The 14962-nt window shown below is 53.8% G+C and overlaps 1 protein-coding gene across 3 annotated transcripts in view; it reads right to left on the reverse strand.

Annotated features, from left to right (window-relative positions):
- Window positions 1-10378, reverse strand: part of KCNN3 (potassium calcium-activated channel subfamily N member 3) — a 173804-nt gene extending 163426 nt beyond the window's left edge. For 2 of the 3 annotated variants that reach the window (XM_059902006.1, XM_059901997.1), the window contains exon 1: window positions 9257-10378. In XM_059902006.1, coding sequence (XP_059757989.1) covers window positions 9257-10171 — 915 coding nt within the window. In that variant the 5' untranslated portion in view covers window positions 10172-10378. Of the gene's footprint in view, window positions 1-8172; window positions 8237-9256 lie in introns of those variants that run through there. The other variant, XM_059902016.1, reaches the window with a different exon arrangement.
- Between the last annotated feature and the right edge of the window lie 4584 nt (window positions 10379-14962).

The raw sequence follows: 14962 nt of genomic DNA on the forward strand, positions 1-14962 counted from the left end.
AGCCCCTCCAAAGGCAGTAGGCCGACCCACAGCAACACGCCCTGCCCAAGCCCTCATCCTAGAGGAAGGTGACGTCACCCATGTCTGTGGCTCCGGGCATTCCCACATGTGGGAGCTATTCGGGGACTGACTGAGCAAGCCAACATCCTACCCGATGGAAGCCAGAAGAGAGAGAAAATGGCTAAGCCCCAATTTGTCAAAATCAGAAATCTTCTTAAAAGGGAGAAAAGGCTGTGCAAAAATCCCTGCTGGCGGAACCTTGCGAGGATGCAGGCAGGTGCCAACTCAGGCAAAGGAGCTAAGAAGAACTGCCATTTGTTGGCAGCCTGGGATGTGCCAGCCATTGGGCTGGCCACTTACCCAACCATTATCACGTTTAGTTCTCACCAGGCTAGTGAATGCCACCCTCTCCATTTACAGATGGGGAAACTGAGGCTCAGAGACTTTGAGTCACTGGCCTTATGGTCACCCAGCAGCAAGGGGCTGGGCCAGAATTAGCCCCCAGTGCAGTCTCTTCCCTACTCCCCACGGTCAGCCAGCAGATCACCTGTCTCCTCCCCCTCGCTGTCTGTGGGGTGGTCCTGGCCAAGACCCCCAGCTTTCTGGGCTTCTCCATTCATCAGCTCAAGCTAAACATCAATGATTCTGAAGATGCTGGCTGGCAGGCCTGGTGCCCGTGAGCTCTGAGGGGCAGGCACCAGCCCATTCAGCCCCTGTGGGAGCGTCCTGTAAGACAGCTTTTCTGTTCATTTGACACTGAGCAAATGCCTGTCCTTTAAGAAAAATGCCCAACAAGCTGACTCAAAAATAACAGATGCCAATTTGCATATTATTTCACACATCATTTGCATGTTGTTCATTTAGTGTCACCACGGCTCCGCTCAGAATACAACTCTGGTTACCTTACAACCAGGCCTTGGGGAAAAAAAATGGCCTCCACGCAGGGCGAGCCCTGATCCCCTGGTACATCCCTCCCCAACCCAGCTGCTCTTTATGCTCCTTGGCGCCTGGTTGGGAGAGTTAAACACCTGCCAGAGCAGAAAGGATAGGGAGAACCTTGATTCACAAGCCCTCACAACCTTTTGAATTCAAGACGGTACCCCATTACAAGTCTTGAAGGAAAAATTATGTTCTCTTGAAGACATGTCAGGAAAGCCTTAGCTTTCTTTGCTTGCCCAGTTCTGTCCCAGGAAGGCCTCCTGGCTGGCCCTCTCGCTGTCATCCGTGCTCTCAGCCTCATTCTGCCTGGTCATCGTGTGTCCCCCTGACCTTCCTCCGGGCGTCCCGGCCTCTGGCCTGGCTCCCTGGGCTTATTTTTGTCCTCTCTCCACCTGTCCGACTTGCAGGTCCACACCCAACGAGCTGTGCCCAGGCCACAGATTGCTGACGCTGAGTGTAGCATAACTGGGTCCCATGAGGTAAGAAGGCTCCAGAAGCCCAGGCCAGGCCACCACTGCAGCCCCACCTTCCAGGGAGCAGTCTGCTTCCCTCTTACTTGTGCAGACACACCCACAGGGACCCAGGCAGAAACAGGACCGAAGGTAAAGCCATTTGATTTTAGGAGAAAGGGGGCATGCTCCACACGTGTTCGCCTCTTCCGGAGCCCCTTTCTACAGCCACCTGTGTGGAGGGTGACACATGCACCCGCGCCCTCCACGGCTCTCTGGGGGGCTTGGGGCTTACAGCATCATCTTCTAAGCACTGCTCTCACAAAAGCAACAGCTGATGGGCTCAGTGTGTGCCCAGCTCTGACCTGGGTGCTATGCTGTAGGCAGGGGCTGTGATTCCCTCTGAATATCTAAGAAACAGGCTCCAGGTTCAGGAAACTCCCTGAGGACGCCCCCTTAGGATGCTGCCGAGTCTGGATGCGAACCCAGAGCCCACGGCTGCAACTGCCATGCCAGGCCACCTCTGCCAATCAGTATTGCCTCTGAGAAAAGAAGAGCAGCGGGTCTTCAGGGTCTGAGGGTGCAGAAGTCTAGGAAGAACTCTGAGCCCCTGGCAATTACAGTTATCAACTAAATATTAAATCCCAGGCTTCCCTTTCCTCCCTACCTGTCCCTGTGGATACCACATGGCGGGAACTCCAAGCTGCCCCTGCTCCATTCCCTACTCACTCTGCACCCCGTACCCTGGCTGCCAACGTTCTCACTCTCAGAAAGGCCCCCTGCCCATGACCCCGCCATCTTGGTCTGTCTAACACTTCAGGGGCCACCCCACCTCCTACAGGGAGCCTCCCAACATCCCGAATGACTGCCTGCTTCCTCAGAGCTGCCAACACCACTACAGCCCAGCCTGGATGGACGGGGCCTGGGTGCAGGCCCGACGCCCCTTGAGAACAGGAGTTGGAGGACCGTGGCTTGCTGTCTTAGTGATAGAATGGCAACAAATATATATGTTTGATAGAATCAGAAAGCTTTGGAGCAGGAAGGGAGTTCAGCATCAGAGTCCAGCCCTCATTTTTAAGCTAGAGAAACAGAGACCCAGAGAAGTGAAGGGACTTGACAAAGGCCATACTACAAATCAGAAGCAAGAGGTGCAGGCACCTCTTGAGGGCTCCTTCAAAGCAGAGACAGGCCTTTCTTTAACATTAACGGCCACTGACAGAGCGAAACAAAGCCTCATGCCCGGGGAAGTAGGAAACTGGGACTCAAGGATGCGGAAGAAAGTTCTAGAAGCAGGGATGGAGAAGCCCTTGAAGGTTCCCTCACTCAAATCCCCAGCAGAGGTTTGTGGTGGGGTTTGGAACAGAGAGACGAGCAAGGCACTGGGGACCTGAGCTCACGTTCTAGAACCATCTCTCCTCACACGGGCACCAGGAGGAGCCACTCAACCTCTCTGCAGCTCAGTTTTCTCATCTGTGAGATACTCTGACTGTAATGACTCCCGGGTCGAGGTGGGGACCCTGAGGAAAAACAAACATGGAGATACCTTGGATGTGAGATGCTGAGCCCACGCGGGTCACCCCAATAAGTAGCCCTGCAGCCGGTGCTGGAAAGGGGAGAGGAGGGCGACAGGAAGCTCACAGGAGGACCAAGAGGCCAGGGAGCCGTGCGCGGAAGTGTCCCGGCCTGCTGGCTCTCGAGGGTGGAGGGGGAGCACTTCGGGGCTGCGTCAGGAGCCCGCCCGGTCCAGGCCTTCGCAGGGAGGGGTCTAATTCCACACCTTCCACACTCTCAGCTTTGCCAGCACCACTCTGGGGCGGTATTACCAGGCCTCCAGGTGAGGAGGCATCCCGATGACGGACAGTGGGCCTGTCCACATCTCACCCTGGACCCAGGCTGCACCCAGGGCCCCACCCCCTTGCCCTGGCCAACCCCCAGGACACTGTCTCCTCTGGGTACCTGCACTGGCATCTCCCACCCTCCATCAAGCCTCTTCCTGCCTATCTCTCGGTAAAGCTCATCCCGTCCCAACATTTTGCATCAAGGCTCTCAGGCCCATAAACCTTGATTTGTCTCTTAAGAATGATAAGCAATTTCTCCAGCAGCAGCAGGCAAGGAAAAAGGCCTAAACTTGGGAGTCCAATGGGCCTGGGCTCTTATTCCAGCACCGCCACCCACTAGCAGTGTCAGCTTGGCCTCATGACTTCATCTACAAAGGGGGCCATGACCACCCCCTACCTCCAGGACTCTTGAGGATAAAGCCGGCCCAGTGAGGCACAAATGGTCCCCTCCTCCCCACTCCTATCGCCCAGCAGCATTCGTGGCCCATGCAGTGCCAGGCCCAGAGATGAAGCAGGGTGGTCCCTGCCCCCAGCTCCCCCTCCCCTCCTTGCTCTCGGAGCCCAGCTGAGCTCCTGGGGGTGGAATGACAAGGTCGGGGGAGAGGGCACCCAAAAACCCATCAGCCTCCTCCAGACTTTCCTTACCAGAAAAAAAGGCACTAGAATTTTCCTCCCCAAAGCTCCTGAGAACAGTGCAGTCTTAGAATCATTATTTAAAGAGGAATAGGAGGCTTTCTTCTTTCTCCCTCTGCCTTTGGGGTTTTGAAAGAAAGAGAAGAAAAACAACTACGAATGAATGAACGTGCTGGTCTGCCTGCCACTGAACTGAGGAAGGCGGTGTTTCATCAATACACAGCCGCCCTCAACAACCCCTTCCTCTCTCTCTCCCTCTCTCTCCCTCTCTCTCCCTCTCTCTCTAGTACACACTCATTTTCTCCCGCAAATGTGCTTTACAAATAACCACAACAAAAGCAAACCTTTCAGTTCTGATTTTACATCTCTCTCCCGGCCTCAGCTTCACCACAGAGGTTACTCCAATTGCTTTTCATTTTGTTTTTCTTTACCTTATATTTTTTAGAGCAGATCTTTGGACCCTGGCCTCACAAATCCCCCTTCCTGCAAGCTCAATAAGGGAAATACAAGGCCATCCACCAGCTCTCTAATTAGCCTGTGTAGCCGATAAATGCCCTAGCAATGATGCCAGGGCCGGAGCAGCAGGGAGCACTGCCCATGGGGAAGGGAAGTCCGGATGTGTTATGAAGTCTTTCCCCCGGGACAGTTATAAATAGTGTCATGACATGCAAAGGAGAAGCATATATAAAAGTTAGCTGTCCCTTCTGTGGGTTACAAACGTTTGGCTCATTTGCAGACTGTCCACAAAGGTTATAAATAGAGTCGCCACCACCCTGGGTGGGAGAAGGGGCTCATTTTCACGCTCCCAGAGTCTCTCTTGCCCTCCTTGGGCCAAGACACTGGGTGTGATGATAAAATGTATGCCTGGGGCCGTGGTGGCTGGCTCCCAGGCTCCTACCTCTAGCCAATCGCTTATAAAGAGTCTCCTGCCTTCTGCAACCCTGTCCTGCAGGTCATCCCACAGGGAGGCTCCATGCAGAGGAGTCTGACCTATTCCTACCTTCCCAGCATGCTTGAAACCACAGACACGAGTGCCCTGAGGCATGCGCTCCCAATCATCAGGACATCCCCCCACAGTCACCCCCCTACCCCAAAGTGGCTCCTGGGTCTGGCAGGAGGTGTAGACAATTCACCCAGCTGAGCCTCGGCTGCTGCTCTGCCCTTCTGCAGACAAGACCTCCATGACAGGGAGGGCAGGGGAACAGAAGAGCTGGGACCGGTGAGCCCACTCAATCATTCAGGCTGGAAGCTGGGGGTGGACCTCTGTGAGGTCAGCAAAGAGATACAAGTTGGCCCTAAGGGACCCCACTCTCTTGGAAGAATGAACGGCCAGGAGACCGAGCTCCCCAGGGCATACAGAGAAGGCTGCCCTTTTCAGGGTGGCCTCCCATGAGGTGGCCTGAAGAAAGGAAGCCACGCATGGAGTAGACAGGGAAGCCCCAGCATATCCACTCCTCCACCCGTGGCCCGGGTGACCCCAGCAACAAGGCCCCCAGGGGGAGCGGGAAGAGCGGAGGTGCAGGAAGTTGGTGGGGAGGGCAGGAGCGGGGCACAAGAGGGGCAGAGGATGGGCTCTACCTGGGCAGCGAAACTCAGACAGATTGTGAGGCCAGGGGTGGGGAAGTGGTTTGAGGTTGTGCAAAATTGGTGGAAACACAGAACCACCCTGCTGCTGCCCCAGCATTTCCCAGCCTCCCCTGGGCTGACCCCACAGCCCGACGCCCGAGGTCCCTGAGAAACAAGGCCCACCGATGACTTGCCAGCTGGATGGAGGCACCAGCTCAGACACCAGCAGGATGGCAAGGTGGGGAGGGGGCACTAATGTAGTAGAGACAATGCCACTAAGATGCCTCAACAGGACCTCTAGACCTGGCCTATCATGGTGGCTAAGGCCTCAAGGGTAAATCCACCCATAAGGAAAACACCTGGGCGCTCATTCAGTTCAGGGATAACCCAGTACCATCAGGAGCCACAGCCTTGGCGTGATCACAAACAGCTCTCCTCTTACCTCAGCCCATCTTCCTTCCCCATCATCACCTGAGGCTTGTGAGAGCAGAGCCAAGGACCATTCCGTCCTGATTTCTTACCTCCTCAGGCTGGCTCCCTTTTGCATTAACTGACTACGCTCAGGGGTCATGCCATGTTCCTTCTCAAGAGAGCCAGGCCTGCGTGGTGAATTCCTCCCCCAGTAACAGATATCAGCCAAAGACAGGCAAACAGGAAGGCCACAGCCCCGTGGAAAAGAGCAGAGAACTTCTGAAAGCAGCAGCTCAAGCACAAGGTTGGCAGTCTTCATCACTTGGGGAAAAGAAAGTGTGTCCCTCTCCCCAGGGCCTTTGAGTGGGAACTGCCACCATCAGTGCAGAATAACCCAGTCTGGGTGGGGTGCCTGAGGCCCCCTGTCCACCCTCCTGCTTCCAGACCAGTTAGCAAAGCCAACCAGACACAGAGAGTTCTCCAGCACAAGAGGCTGTTACCCATCCCTCCCCAGGGTCCACTGAACATCTCTGAGTTCCCCCAGCTGTTGATTCTTCATTCTGACCTGAACCCTCTTGTCACAACAGAGTCCGTTTTCTCTGCAAGGCTGGGGAACAAATGTTCACCTCCCCTACAACAGACCCATGCTATAGGTGGTTTCCAGTCAGAAGACCCAGCCCCATCTCAGAACATCTCCCCTCCGAGATACAACTTCTCGCTCCAGTGACAAGTCTTAGTTCCCAAGCTATCAAGGCCCCAACTAATTCTGGTGCCAGAGTTAGATAACAGAGGAAAAAGACATCTCTTTTCCTCTCGTCTTCATCATTAATAACAATAACAGTAGGTCCTGTATGGAGTGCCTTACACTAATTCACTCTCCCCACTTGACAGCTGGGGAGACAGGCTCAGAGAAGCTACATGGCTTGTCCAAGATCACACTGGAGGTGGCAGAGCTAGGATTCAAACTTTGGTCTGCTTCTTTAAACCAATCCTATTTGCCCCCAGGAGGAGAGGGAATAGCTACCTTATCCCTCCTGGGTCCACAGGGCCTGCCACAGACACCCAGAAAATACTTGTTCCAATAATGACTCAATGCCCGGATGGATAGAGGATGGAAGGGCTGGTGAGCGGGTGAGCAGGTTAAAGCGAGCCCTGATCATCACAACCGATACCGACCCCAAGGTGCACAGGAGGTGGCCGCCTCACGAGCTGAGGCAGGCAGGACTTCCCGGGTTGCTGCCCCCTCCCTCCTTCCATCAGCCAGAGGGTCATCAATTTAAAATTAGGCAAAGCCCACCCCTTGGATCACCTCACCCTTCCTTCGCGCCAGAGTCCGCTGTCTCCGGCTCTGGGAAAGCCCCTTTCCCTGAATACTCCATCAGGGAGGCACCTGCTCTAGCAGCAACCCTCCCGCCCCATTAAAACAACTGTGCACAGACCGATCCCACGCTGGGAGCTGTCTCTAGGAAGAGCCATTCCCCTAAGAGCTCTGACCACAGGGTTCACTAAAAGAGAGGGTGCTTGTCTTGCCCCTTCTCCCCACCCCCCAGCACTTGGGCCTTCGTCAGCTTCCCCCAGCAAGGGCTCCTGGTCCCCAGGGGGTGCCTGGAGGGAGCCCGGATTGTGCCCAGGGCGGCTGCCAGGCCTGCCGAGGCTAGCAGCCCCCTCTCCCGGAGCGCCCAGCGGGAGAAGGCAGCGAGCAGAAGGACCCGCCGGTTCAGAGGCTCATTACAGGGAATGACTAAGTGAGCTGCGATGCCAGGGGAAACCCCACTCGCTCCGGCTCACGGAGGGGCTCAAATCCTTGAGCCATTTAGACGAAGGCAGCTTCCAGGAGCTGCCCTGGGCGGGGGCAGTCCCCTCTGAGCAGCCAGGTCCCTGGGGGACCCTCCACCTGGAAGTCTTGATTCTGGCTATTCAGGTCATCTGACAAGTCTGCCCCACCCCTTTCCAGAGCGGGCAAATCTGCCCATCCTCTGCTCCAGCTAGCGAGAGGCTGGGAATGGGGGAAATCCGATCAGCACCTCCTAGGTTTTTGTGGCTGGATTTCAACAAGGAATGTGACAGTCTCGCAGCAGCTGTGCCCAGCCTGAAACAAGCTCTATTTGAAACCTCCAACAGCTGAACCCCTCCCAGCTACCCGCTGCCCCAAATGACAAATAAGTAGAGAAATCCAAACAACAAGTAAGCATGCACACACACACTCACACCAACAAACTGGGGGTGAAGGGTAGAGTGGGAAAAAGATCCACTTGCCCAGTGACTCCCCAGGTCTCCAAGCCTTCAAGCTCGCAGCAGGAGGGCTCCCAGCCAGCAGAGCTTTGACAGAAACCCACCTTCCTCAAGCCCCACTCCCTTGGAGGACGCGATTTCCAAGCCCCCTCGGGGAGGGAAACCCCCTCCTCCGTCTTGGGACTGGACAGAGGCTGGGGCAGTGGGGCCAGCTCCCCCGCTAAAGCCGTGCCGCCGTTCTCCATCGGGGCGCGCACTCACACACTCAGCCTTATTTATCCCGAGAAGAAGGAGTTGAGGTGGGAGGGGAGAACTGGGGCTGAGCCGGGGGCATGAGCTCTCGGGGACTCCCAGGAAGCCCTGTCATCCCATCCGAAGAAGAGGGACTCCCCCCCCCCACCCCAGCTGATGCCAAGGCGGCGCCCATCTGCTCTGCCCGGGTAACACCTGTAGCCATTTTTATCAGGGGATGTTTACAAGGCAGCAGCAGGTTTATTCTGAGTCCTCTTTCCTGAGGGAAAAGACCGCTGATTTCCTCCACCTATATTTTTACCCCATGCCCCCAGGAGACTCAAGTCACGGGTGCTTTTCTATTTTGCCCTAAGTCTCTCAGGGATGAGGAGGGAAACAGAAACTTGGGAAGAGAGAGAGAAGACAGAGAGAGAAGGGACTGGCATGGAATCCCCACCCACCCCCCCCCCACCCAGACATTTATTTCTTTTTTATCCTCGGGAAGATGGAGTGGAGCAGGGAGGGGAGGAGAGGAGGGGAAGTCACAGGAACTGGCAAGCACATCAAGGCAGAGTGTAATTAATTGGTGCGTTAAGCTGCTAGGTTATGCTTTAGTACGAGTGAGCCAGGAGGAAAGATGATTTCTCAGAAGGGATTCTTTAATCCTCCCTAACACAGAGTCTACAAATTAGACACAGTGTGTGGGGATGTCCCCCCTCCCAAGGAAGCAAGGAATGAATTCTCCCGGGATTAAGCAGGAAAACCATGGGAAGTTAGAGTGTTCCATATAACTGAGCAAACGCCTCTCCCCAGCACCACCATCCCTCTCTCTCCCCCAATCTCTCTCCCTCTCTCCCTCTCTCTCACCACCCCCCCCCCCCAACTCGCGCGCGCTCTCTCTCTTGCTACCTACATATTCCTTTTGTTCAAGGTATAAAGAGAAACTGCAGCCCCTACCTTTGAGTACAAACCCCAAGAGAGCTCGGTCTCTATCACCATAACAACAATTCCAAACATCCCAAAAATCAGAGCATAGTCACTCAGTCGCTTCCTCTTTTCAAACAGGGCCCTCCTGTGTCCCAGCTTATAGCCAATGTTTTGGTTTTTCCGCTTGTTGGCTTTGGGGAAGGTGGTGCTGCTGGCGGTGGCGCCGGCGTGCTGGTGGTTGTGGGCAGCATTGGGGTGATGGAGCAGGGTCTGGTGGGCATGGTTGTCCTCCCGGGAGGAGATGACGATCTCCGGGGGGTTGCTGGGGCTGAAGAGCTGGAGGGGCTGGCCCTCGGGCTCAGCCTCGATGAGGTTCCTCCGGGAGGCGCTGAGGCGGCTGAGGGGCTTCATGACCCCGCCGCTGTACTTGCAGGAGCTCATGGCGATCTCTGTGAAGGGGTTGCTGTCCCGCCGGTGCACCAGGGGGCTGGCCTGCCGGTGCCGGCCGCCTCCACCAGGCCCACTTGTGGCTGTGGAAGTTGGAGAGTGGCCAAGCAAGTGGTCATTGAGATTGAGCTGGCTGCCTTGCCTGGAGGAAGGGTGGAGGATGGCGGTGGAGTTGGATGAAGGGGGGCCCCTGAAAGCAGTGGGAGAGGAGTGTAGCAGGCCAGGGTGGATGGGCTGGCTCTGGAGTTGGGCGAGCTGAGACAGGGGATGCGGTGGCTGCTGCTGCTGCTGCTGCTGCTGAAGCTGCGGAGGCTGAGGCTGCAACGGGGGTCCTGGGGGCTGCTGGGGGGCTGCTGGTGGTGCTGGTGCTGGTGGCGGCGGCGGCGGCGGCGGCGGCTGCTGCTGCTGCTGCTCATCCCCGGAGGACGGACAGGGGCACTTGGGGTCTTCATCCAGGTCCCCCACCCCGGAGTCATGGAAGTGCCCAGAAGTGTCCATCTTGGGGCCTGGCTGGATTCCCTGCAGCACAACTCCCCACCCCAAAGCCACCCTCGTTCCAAAGATGTCCTCAAAGGAAGCCAGGCATCCAAGCTCCCCCACCAGAGTGTCTTGGTTCCAGTCCTCTCTCTTTGGCTTGCTCCGGTTCTCTGGGGCTGCCTGGAGTCCAGACGCTGCCACTCAAGAATGCATTGTACTGGGCAGGGAGGGAGGGCAGGAGGGGAGCTTGGAGAAAGAAGAAGAAGGGGGAAAAAGAACTCTGTCTCAGGAGGTGGTCCTCTAGGAGCGTGTGAGGCCAGGCTCAGCTTCACTCCTCGCTGGCTCAATAGCTTTGCTCTCCTCCTCCTGCCACTGTTATAGGGTAAGCCAAGCCCACTTATTAGCAGCTGGTCTCATTGGCTTGTCTTAACTCTCCAACCACCTCCTAACTCCGCCCCCCGCATAGGCTCCACCCCGAAGGTGGGGCCTGCCGCGCTCCGCTCCCAGCCCCAGTGGCAGCGCAGTGAAGGCTGGGAAATGTAGTTTCCGCTCCCCACCCGGGAGCTGAGCAGCTGCCCTCTTTCCTCTGACAGGTATGGCAGAAAGCCGTCAGCGCACGGCGATACGGGATGTACGCGCACGCGGGGCGGTGGCGAGGAGGAGCAGAGGTCCTCCTAAGGAGGGGAGCTGTGCACACTGATGCGGGGGCAAGAAGCAGGAAGACAGTTATTAATGGTTAGGGTCTGCGATAGGTTGTTTAACACATATTATCCAGCTACATCCTCCAAACACGCAAGGAGGTGGGCATCGTGTTCCCATTTCACAAATTGATGCTCAGAGATACTGAGTAACAACTTCAAGGTCACAGAAGCAGAGGGAACCCACATCCTCCTGACCCCAGGTAAATACTGAACTGCCTGCAATATGTGTGCAGGAGCGTCTGTTATTTCTAAGCCTCACATCAACCCTGTGAAAATGATGTCATCATTCTGCTTTTACAGAGGAAACCCGTTTTTTTAAAAAATCACTCAAGCACAGATAAGTAGCTTGCCAGACGTTACCCCGTTTGTAATTAAGGATGCTAGAATTCGAACTCAGCTCAGTGTGACCCCACAGCTCCTATACCATCTCCCAGGATGCCTTTCCACTGTGACGCTCAGTGCACAGTGGTTGCTCCATAAATATTGCTCAGATGAGGGGTGGGAAAGAGCCAGAGAGAAGCTGTGGAGGAAGAACTGGCTTCCCCAAAGCAGGATGTGTGAAATGCACTATGGCTCCAGCTGGATTTGGAGTCATGGGAAGGTCTGGAAGGAAGACTGAAAACCCCTGTGGTCGCTCCCCACCTGATCTGTTCCATGGAGCCCTGAGAGTCAGAGCTGGGAACAGCTGCTGGCTTCCCAGGTTCAGAACCATCATCAAGTATTTATTAAGCTCCCACTCTGTGCAAAGGGAGTTCCAAAAAGATGGGACCCAGCTGAATTCATTTCCACTTCTAACAGCAGCCGACTTAGGGATCAGTGAAGAAGGGGCCATTATGGGATTCCCCAAGCACACCTGGGGTTTTAGGAGGGAGGCATCTTCCTGCCTGGCTCTTGCTTCCCCCATCACCCCTTGGCCTCTGTCCAGCTGCTCCCCTGGTAGGAAGGGGGAAGAGGAGGAGAGCCATGCATGCACACACACACACACACACACAGATACACGTATGCAGGTGCACCTATATACATAGGTGTGCACTCACTGGCCCACAAACACGTACACACATGCACACACACACACACACATGCCTACACACAGTGAGGTTCTAAAGCAGTTCTGAATGGTGAGCAGCAAGTGGCCAGGTCAGGAAGGAGCAGGGCTCCCATCAAAAGAGCCCAGAGTATCCTCCGTATGCCAGTTGTCACCTCTCCAATCCCCTCTCAGCCCGAATGATTGAGAGCTAAATATTACTTGTAAGTCACAACCCCAGAAACCTGAATAATTACAACTACACCCGATAATCTTGATTACTGTTATTATTATCAATGACATGGTCACACCCCCTGCCACTACAAGTCATAGCGCTGGGGCTCAGACACAAGCTGGGGTCTCATGTGTTTTCTCACGACCATGCCAGCCCTCTGGTACCCACCACCTCACCCCCTCCAGCATGCCCTGCCTGCTCTCCCCTTCCCTTCTGTCTTCTTGGTTGCCCTCCATCCATCCCCAAACAGAGCCACCTGTTTGGTTCAAGGCTCCAGATCATATACTTAGGCTTAATGATTTCCTAATAAATTATCATTACTATGTCATTAGTAGCAGAAATATGCTGTTAGTATTGCTTCTCAGTGCTGGATACAGCATCTGGGCTGTGAAAAATCAATTTTTAGGGGCAGACGCCAGGTCTGGGCATTTCTGTGCCCACTCCACCGCTATGACCTGTCTTCTGCCTCAGTTGACCTTTCTGGGCCATCCCGGCTGTACCAGCTGGATCCCATAGGGACTGTTAGAATATGTCCTGCTATCATGGATGGGGATAAGAAACACCTGGTGGGGGTGGGGGACTAAACTATACCAGAGCCAAAGATAGATTAGAGATTCATCTGGAAATGGGCTGGAGCTTGACAGCTAATGCCACCGATGCAGCTCATGCCCTTCAATACAGCCACCCTATGGGAATGGGAAGTGAATGATATCATGGTTAGAGCTCGGGCTCTAAAGTCAGACTGCCCAGGCTGGAGCCCTTCTCTGCCATGCAGTGGCTGTGTAACCACAGGCAGGATAACTACCTTCTGATCCTCAGCTTCCTACTCTATATAATGGGAGTGATAAGGGTCCCGACATCATGCAAGTCAGTAGTAGTGGGCTATCTCACCAGGCCACACACGCTGCCCAGAAGCTGGTGTGCTGGAGGTGGCTGGTACTGGCTCCTAAAAGCCAAAGGTGTATATCTCTTCCCAACTCCACAACCAGTGATGTCACACTGATAGCTTGCAATCAGCGATGATGGGAGTGTTTACACCAGCACATCAGGGTTGACTTTTTCCTGCATGTCCAAATCCACACCTTGAAGGATAGGCTCTTCCTTCAAATAAATTATACCTCTTAAGTCTGTAAAGATGAAGATCGAGGGGATATGGTGGAGTTTCTTAGCCCAGAGAAGACAGGGAAAGTGAACAAGGACATGCTCACGAAACCCAATAAGGTAATGGTGGCCTTTGGCCATACCAGCTCCACATCAGGTGTGCTGGTGCTCTGCCCCTGCCCTCCTTTCCACATTCATTCCTCACCGCTTCCTTCTTTAAGTCCCAATACCACCAGCTTCTTATGGTTCCCCCAACAAGCCATGCTATTTCATACCTACATGCCTTTGCTCACGCTATTCCTTCTGCCTGGCAAGCCCTTCCAGTACATCTTCATCCAGCACATTGCTTTTGCCCTTCAAGACATGGCTTACAGGACTTCTTGCTGGGAAGCCTCTCCCAAGCTCCCCCATATCCAAATCAGGGGCCCTTCTCCTGTATTTTTCAGTATCAAGCACTATAGCTGTTATCTCTTTGTGTATCCTTTTCCCCCTAGACTGTGACCCCTGTGAGGGCCGGAATTATGTCTTCTCCATCATCGGACCTGCAGCTCTTACACAGAGCCTGGCATTTAATAGATGCTTAATAAAGATTCATTGAACTGAACTGAACTTGAAACCTTGGAGAAGTCATTTTGAGGCAAATAAGAGGAAGTCATAGTGCTTTCCACACAAATAATGATTTCCCCCATCAGTAAAATGAGTGTGATAGAAGAGGTGATTTCTAAGATCACTCAGCTTTAAAAATCCCATAATCTGTGGTCTGTGGAACTTGTTACCCCCAAAACATAGAACTGACTGAAAATGGGTTTAAGAAAAGGAATGATATATGGTTTATAAAGCTGTATTTCCCACTAAGCTGTAGACTTCTTGAGCACAGAGAAGGGGTCTAATTTTTTCTGTATCCCCAGCACTGATCAGGGTTATCTGGCTGTGGATATACTCATTATAGGTTTATTGGATAGATGGATGGATGGATGGATAGATAGGTGGATGGATGGAGTTTAGATACAATGACAGACAATAGCGGGATTTTTAGAAAAGCTAGTGGTGGTTAAGGGCTATCCTTAACCTTCTAAGAATAGAAGTATCTTAAAGATCAATGACACCTCCCTCAGACCCTGGATGGTTGGGTCAGAGACAGCTCTGGGCTGAACAGCTCATTAGCCCATTCAGGTTCAGTCATCATTGTGTTCTTATCTAGGAGCTTTGTTACAGGATCAGTTAATGTTTTAAAAATAAAAACAACTCCTGTATTTGCTAGCACTTGATAGTTTTCCAACTGCTTTCACATAAGGTACTCCATTTGCACTTCCTGGCAGCCCTGGAAGGCAGGCCAGAAAGGTTCTATTGCTCCATCCTTTACACTCTCGCCCCCATAAACTAAAGTATAGAAAGGTTGAAGTGACTCGCTCAAGGTCACCAGTTAGTCGTGGATTTGAACCTGGATCCTTCTGACCCCTAGACTCATGCTCTTTCCCATTCCCCATTGGTACTGCCCAGAATGCCACTTCACCCCTCACTTGGTGTCCAGTCCCACTAGAATTTAAGGAGAGCACAGTGATGCCTCCACCCAAAGCCTTCCCACACCTCCCCTCCTCTGCTCCTTCCCCCTAATTTGACATCATCTTCCTCTTCTGAATTCCCTTAGCACTTTATTTGTATCTCTCTGGGGATACTTTTCACCTCTTGCCTTGTATTGGAGTCCTCTGTATACATGACTTTTCTCCCCTGTTTTTAATTTACACCATAAG

The sequence above is a fragment of the Balaenoptera ricei genome, chromosome 1 (genome assembly GCF_028023285.1).
Source record: "Balaenoptera ricei isolate mBalRic1 chromosome 1, mBalRic1.hap2, whole genome shotgun sequence".
Taxonomy (NCBI): domain Eukaryota; kingdom Metazoa; phylum Chordata; class Mammalia; order Artiodactyla; family Balaenopteridae; genus Balaenoptera; species Balaenoptera ricei.